Raw genomic sequence first — 7,595 nt, forward strand, 5'->3', positions numbered from 1 at the left:
GGACACCCCGGGGACACCTTGGGGACACCCCAGGGACATTGGGGACACCCCAGGGACATTAAGGACAGCAGGGACACCCTGGGGACACCTTGGAAACACCCTGGGGACACCCTGGAGACAGTGGGGACACCCCAGGGGCACCCTGGGGACACCGTGGGGACATTGGGGACAGCCTGGGGACACCCTCGGGACACCCCAGGGACACATTAGGGACAGCGGGGACACCTTGGGGACATTGGGGACAGCGGGGACACCCTGGGGACAAATTGGGGACACCCTGGGGACACCCCGGGGACATTGGGGACACATTAGGGACAGCGGGGACACCTTGGGGACACCCTGGGGACAAATTGGGGACACCCTGGGGACACCCCGGGGACAAATTGGGGACACCCTGGGGACACCCCGGGGACACTGGGGACACATTAGGGACACCTTGGGAACACCTTGGGGACAGCGGGGACACCCAGGGGACATTGGGGGCCATTTAGGGTCATTTTGGTGCCACTTTGGGGCCATCTGGGGTCATTTTGGTGCCAATTTTCCCCATTTTGCCCCATTTTGGTGCCATTTTTCTCCATTTTGGTGCCAATTTCCCCCATTTTGGTCCCATTTTGGTGCCAATTTTGACGGCAATTTTCACCGTTTTGGTGCCATTTTGCCGCCAATTTTCCCCATTTTCCCTCAAGTTTCCCCAATTTGCCCCATTTTGCCCCATTTTGGTGCCATTTCCCCCATTTTTTCTCCCATTTTGGTGCCAATTTTTCCCATTTTTCCCCAATTTTCCCCATTTTGGTGCCATTTTGGTGCCAGTTTTCCCCATTTTGGTGCCATTTTTCCCCATTTTCCCTCCCATTTTGGTTCCAATTTTCCCCATTTTTCTCCATTTTGGTGCCAATTTTCCGCATTTTGGTGCCATTTTGATGCCAAATTTCTCAATTTTCCCCAATTTTCCCCATTTCCCCCCTTTTGGTTCAATTTTTCCCCATTTTCCCCCATTTCCTCCATTATTACCCCAATTTTGGTGCCAATTTCCCCCATTTCGCCACCAGTTTTCCCCATTTTGGTGCCATTTTGTCCCAATTCTGTTGCAAATTGTCCCAAATTTTCCCCATTTTAGGCCATTTTGGCGCCAATTTTCACCATTTTGATGCCAATTTTCTCAATTTTGGTGCCAATTTTCACCATTTTGGGCCATTTTGGGCCATTTTGTTGCCATTTTTCCGCATTTTGGTGCCAATTTTCCCCATTTTTGGTGCCATTTTGGTGCCAATTTTCCCCATTTTTCCCCATTTTGGTGCCATTTTGGTTCAAATTTTCCCCATTTTCCCCCATCTTGCCCCATTTGTTCCCCATTTTCCCCCATTTTGGTTCAATTTTTCCCCATTTTTTCCCATTTTCCCCCATTTTCCCCCATTTTGCCACCAATTTTCCCCATTTTGGTGCCATTTTGTCCCAATTTTGTTTTAAATTGTCCCAAATTTTCCCCATTTTAGGCCATTTTGGTGCCATTTTTCACCATTTTGATGCCAATTTTCTCAATTTTGGTGCCAATTTTCACCATTTGTTCTCCATTTTTCCCCATTTCCCCCCATTTTTCCCCATTTTCGGTGCCATTTTGGTGCCAATTTTCCCCCATTTTCTCCCATTTTGATGCCAATTTTCTCCATTTTTCCCCATTTTTCCCCATTTTTCCCACATTTTGGTGCCAATTTTCCCCATTTCCCCCCAATTTCCCCCATTTCCCCCCAATTTCCCCCATTTTGCCCTATTTTGATGCCATTTTGGTGCCAATTTTCCCCATTTTCCCCATTTTGCTCCATTTTGGTGCCATTTTGATGCAAATTTTCTCAATTTTCCCCATTTCCCCCAATTTCCCCCATTTTGCCCCATTTTGGTGCCATTTTGGTTCAATTTTTCCCCATTTTGTGCCATTTTGTCCCCATTTTGGTGCCATTTTGCCCCATTTTTCCCCCAATTTTCCCCATTTTGGTTCCGTTTTTCCCCCTTTTTCCCCAATTTCCCCCATTATTTCCCCATTTCCCCCAATTTTCCCCTTTTTTCTCCCATTTTGATGCCAATTTTCCCATTTGTTCCCCATTTTTCCCTATTTTCCCTCATTTTTTACCATTTTCCCCCATTTTCCCCATTTTTGGTGCCATTTTGGTGCCGTTTTGCCCCATTTTCCGCATTTTTCCCCATTTTGTTTCAATTTTGCCCCAATTTTCCCCATTTTGGTGCCATTTTGGTCCCTTTTTGGTTCAATTTTTCCCCATTTTCCGCATTTTTCCCCATTTCCCCCCATTTTTCTCCATTTTTCCCTATTTTGGTGCCAATTTTCCCCATTTGTTCCCCATTTTTCCTCATTTTTTACCATTTCCCCCATTTTCCCTCATTTTTGGTGCCATTTTTGGTGCCATTTTGGTGCCAATTTTCTCCATTTTCCCATTTTCCCCCATTTTTGGTGCCATTTTTCTCCATTTTTTCCCTATTTTGATGCCAATTTTCCCCATTTGTTCACCATTTTTCCCTATTTTGGTTCAATTTTGCCCCATTTTTCCCCATTTGTTCCCCCATTTTTCCCCATTTTCCCTCATTTTTTACCATTTTCCCCCATTTTCCCCCATTTTGTCCCCATTTTGGTGCCAGTTTTCCCATTTTCCCCCGTTTTCCCTCATTTTTTACCATTTTCCCCCATTTTTCCCCATTTTTCCCCATTTTGATGCCAATTTTCCCCATTTTTCCCCATTTTGATGCCAATTTTCCCATTTTTCCCCATTTCCTCCCATTTTCCCCCATTTTTGTCCCCATTTTGATACCAATTTTCCCCATTTTTCCCCATTTTGATGCCAATTTTCCCAATTTTCCCAATTCTCCCCGTTTTCCCCCCATTTCCAGGGCCCTCCCCGCCTGCCCCTCCCTGCTCTCCCTGGATCTCTCGGCCAATCCCGGCCTCGGTTCCGGAACCTTCCGGAAGCTCCTGGAGGGGCTGGGCCGGAGGGGGCGGGGCCTGGAGCGGCTCAGCCTGGCCGGTGAGGGGGAAATGGGGGGAAAAACGGGGATTTTGGGCAAAAATGGGGAAATTTGGGGGAAAAATGGGGAATTTGGGCAAAAATGGGGAAATTTGGGGAAAAACGGGGATTTGGGGGAAAAATTGGGAAATTTGGGGGGAAAATTGGGGAAATAATGTGGAAAATGGGGAATTTGAGGTAAAAAATTTGGGAATTTTGAGGTAAAAAATTGGGAATTTTGGGCCAAAATGGGGAAATTTGGGGTAAAAAATGGGAATTTTGAGGGGAAAAATTGGGATTTGGGGGAAATGGGGATTTTGGGGGGGAAAATGGGGAATTTAGGGGGAAAAATGGGGAAATTTGGGAGAAATGGGAAAATTTGGGGTAAAAAATGGGGATTTGGGGAAAAAATGGGGATTTTTGATGGAAAATGGGGATTTTTGGGGGAAAATGGGGATTTTGGGCAAAAATGGGGAAATTTGGGGGAAAACAGGGAATTTGGGGGAAATAATGGGAATTTTGGGGGGAAAATTGGGGAAATTTGGGTGGAAAATGGAGGATTTTGGGGGGGAAATTTGGCAAAAAAATTGGGGATTTTGGGCAAAAATGGGGAAATTTGGGGGAAATAATGTGAATTTTGGGGAAAATGGGGAAATTTGGTGGAAAATGGGGGAATTTGGGTGGAAAATTGGGGATTTTGGGGGGGAAATTTGGCAAAAAAATTGGGGATTTGGGGGGAAAAGGGGGAATTTGAGGTAAAAAATTGGGAATTCTGAGGTAAAAAATTGGGAATTTTGGGCCAAAATGGGGAAATTTGGGGTAAAAAATGGGGAATTGGGGTGAAAATGGGGAATTTGAGGTAAAAAATGGGGAATTTTGAGGTAAAAATCGGGAATTTTGGGCCAAAATGGGAAAATTTGGGGTAAAAAAATGGGGAATTTGGAGGGAAATTGGGGATTTTGGGGGGAAATGGAGATTTTGGGCAAAAATGGGGAAATTTGGGGGGGAATAATGGGGATTTGGGGGAAAATGGGGAAATTTGGGGTAAAAAATGGGGAATTTGGGGGGGAAAATGGGAAATTTGGGGGGGGAAATGGGGAAATTTGGGGAAATAATGGGGAATTTTGAGGGAAAATTGGGGAAATTTGGGTAAAAATGGGAAATTTAGGGGAAAAAATGGGGATTTTTGGGAATAAAAACTAATTTTGGGGGAAAATTGGGGATTTTGGGTGAAAAAAATGGGGATTTTGGGGGTAATATTGGGAATTTTGGGAAAAATGGGGTTTTGGGAAATAATGGGGATTTGGGGGAAAAAAATTGGGATTTTGGGAAAAAAATTGGGGATTTTGGGGGGAAAATTGGAGGGAAAAATGGGGAAATTTGGGCAAAAATGGGGAATTTGGGGGAAAAAATGGGGATTTGGGAGGGGGAAATTTGGGGGGAAAATGGGAATTTTGGGAATAATGGGGATTTTGGGGGGAAAAATGGGGAATTTTGGGAAAAAGGGGGATTTTGGGCAAAAAAAGGGGAATTTTGTAGGGGAAAAAAATGGGGAAATTTGGGAGGGAAATGGGAATTTTGGGTGAAAAAATGGGGATTTGGGGAAAAAATGGGGAAATTTGGGGAAAAAAGGGATTTTGGGGGGAAAATGGGGATTTTTGGGAATAAAAACTAATTTGGGGGGAATTTTGGGGGAAAATTGGGAATTTTGGGTGAAAAATGGGGATTTTGGGGGGAAAAATTGGGAATTTTGGGGGGATTATTGGATTGTTTGGGAATAAAAACTAATTTGGGGGGAAAATTGGGGATTTTGGTGGAAGTGTTGGGAATTTTGGGGAAATCCCTGGGAATTTGGGGTAAAAATTCCAAATTTGGAGAAAAGAATTGAGAAAGTTTGGGGGGAAAAATCTGAGTTTTGGGGTAAAAAATCTGAATTTTGGGGGGGAAAAAGCCCAAAATTTTGGGAAAAAAAGGCGATTTTTTTCCAAAATTCCCCAAAAAATCCCCAAAATTTCCCAAAATTCCCGGAATTCCCACAGGATGCGGCCTCGGGGAGGTGGAGCTGGAAGGAGCCAGGGGCAAAATCCGGGAGCTGAGGCTGCCAGGGAGGAAAGGATGGAGTGAACTGGGATGAACTGGGATGGACTGGGATGGACTGGGATGGACTGGGATGGACTGGTTTATACTGGTTTGGACTGGTTTGGACTGGGAATGGCTCCAGTTTAATCCAATAACAAGAAAATAAAGGAAATTTTCAGGAATTTTGGGGATTTTTGGGATTTTTCTCCTCCCATTTATTATCCCAAACTTTTGCTGGCTCCAGTTTGAACTGGTCTGAACTGGTCTGAACTGGTTTTAACTGGTCTGGACTGGTCTGGACTGGTTTGAACTGGGAATGACTCCAAGAAACATTGAGAAAATAAAGGAATTTTTCATGAATTTTGGGAATTTTGGGGATTTTTCTCCTCCCATTTATCCCAAACTTCTTCTGGCTCCAGTTTGGACTGGTCTGGACTGGTCTGAACTGGGAATGGCTCCAGTTTAATCCAATATCAATGAGAAAATAAAGGAATTTTTCATGGATTTTTGAAGATTTTTGGGATTTTTCTCCTCCCATTTATTATCCCAAACTTCTGCTGGCTCCAGTCTGGACTGGTCTGGACTGGTCTGAACTGGTTTAAACTGGTTTGGACTGGTCTGGACTGGACATCACACCAAGAAACATGGAGAAAATAAAGGAAATTTTCACCAATTTTGGGATTTTTGGGATTTTTCTCCTCCCATTTATCCCAAATTCTGCTGGTTCCAGTTTGGACTGGTCTGAACTGGTCTGGACTGGTCTGAACTGGGAATGGCTCCAGTTTAATCCAATAACAAGAAAATAAAGGAATTTTTCATGGATTTTTGGAGATTTTTGGGATTTTTCTCCTCCCATTTATCCCAAACTTCTGCTTGGCTCCAGTTTGGACTGGTTTGAACTGGTCTGGACTGGTCTGGACAGGTTTGGACTGGTCTGGACTGGACATCACACCAAGAAACATTGAGAAAATAAAGGAAATTTTCACAAATTTTGGGGATTTTTGGGATTTTTCTCCTCCAATTTATCCCAAACTTCTGCTGGCTCCAGTTTGGACTGGTCTGGACTGGTCTGGACTGGTCTGGACTGGTCTGAACTGGTCTGGACTGGTTTTATTGTTCTAAACTGGAAATCACACCAAGAAACATTGAGAAAATAAAGGGAATTTTCACGGATTTTGGGATTTTTCTCCTCCAATTTATTATCCCAAACTTCTGCTGGCTCCAGTTTGGACTGGTCTGGACTGGTTTGGACTGGTCTGGACTGGGAATGGCTTCAAAAGACAACAAGAAAATAAAGGAATTTTTCACGAATTTTGGAGATTTTTGGGATTTTTCTCCTCCCAATTATCTCAAATTTCTGCTGGCTCCAGTTTGGACTGGTCTGGACTGGTCTGAACTGGGAATGGCTCCAGTTTAATCCAATATCAATGAGAAAATAAAGGAATTTTTCATGGATTTTTGAAGATTTTTGGGATTTTTCTCCTCCCATTTATTATCCCAAACTTCTGCTGGCTCCAGTCTGGACTGGTCTGGACTGGTCTGAACTGGTTTAAACTGGTTTGGACTGGTCTGGACTGGACATCACACCAAGAAACATGGAGAAAATAAAGGAAATTTTCACCAATTTTGGGATTTTTGGGATTTTTCTCCTCCCATTTATCCCAAATTCTGCTGGTTCCAGTTTGGACTGGTCTGAACTGGTCTGGACTGGTCTGAACTGGTTTTCCTGTTCTAAACTGGAAATCACACCAAGAAACATTGAGAAAATAAAGGAAATTTTCATGAATTTTGGGGATTTTGGGGAATTTTCTCCTCCAATTTATTCCCAAATTCTGCTGGCCCCAGTTTGAACTGGTCTGAACTGGTCTGGACTGGTCTGAACTGGGAATGGCTCCAGTTTAATCCAATAACAAGAAAATAAAGGAAATTTTCACGAATTTTGGAGATTTTTGGGATTTTTCTCATCCCATTTATCCCATTCTGCTGGTTCCAGTTTGAACTGGTCTGGACTGGTTTGAACTGGTTTGGACTGGTTTTATTGTTCTAAACTGGAAATCACACCAAGAAACATGGAGAAAATAAAGGAAATTTTCACAAATTTTGGGGATTTTTGGGATTTTTCTCCTCCAATTTATTCCCAAACTTCTGCTGGCTCCAGTTTGGACTGGTCTGAACTGGTTTTAACTGGGAATGACTCCAAGAAACATGGAGAAAATAAAGGAATTTTTCATGAATTTTGGAGATTTTTGGGATTTTTCTCCTCCCATTTATTATCCCAAACTTCTGGAGGCTCCAGTTTGAACTGGTCTGAACTGGTCTGGACTGGTCTGGACTGGGAATGGCTCCAGTTTAATCCAATAACAAGAAAATAAAGGAAATTTTCACGAATTTTGGAGATTTTGGGGATTTTTCTCCTCCCATTTATCCCAAACTTCTGCTGGCTCCAGTTTGAACTGGTCTGAACTGGTCTGGACTGGTCTGGACTGGTCTGGACTGGTCTGGACT

General features: G+C 43.5%; 1 protein-coding gene across 1 annotated transcript in view; it reads left to right on the forward strand.

The window, feature by feature from the left end:
• The window catches only part of LOC136569815 (tonsoku-like protein), a 28,721-nt gene extending 23,449 nt beyond the window's left edge, over window positions 1–5,272 (forward strand). Inside the window, exons 13-14 of the mRNA XM_066570179.1 lie at window positions 2,899–3,032; window positions 5,051–5,272. Coding sequence (XP_066426276.1) covers window positions 2,899–3,032; window positions 5,051–5,145 — 229 coding nt within the window. The 3' untranslated portion in view covers window positions 5,146–5,272. The remainder of the gene's footprint in view (window positions 1–2,898; window positions 3,033–5,050) is intronic.
• The last annotated feature ends 2,323 nt before the right edge of the window (window positions 5,273–7,595 follow it).

This window comes from Molothrus aeneus, unplaced genomic scaffold, assembly GCF_037042795.1.
Source record: "Molothrus aeneus isolate 106 unplaced genomic scaffold, BPBGC_Maene_1.0 scaffold_258, whole genome shotgun sequence".
Taxonomy (NCBI): domain Eukaryota; kingdom Metazoa; phylum Chordata; class Aves; order Passeriformes; family Icteridae; genus Molothrus; species Molothrus aeneus.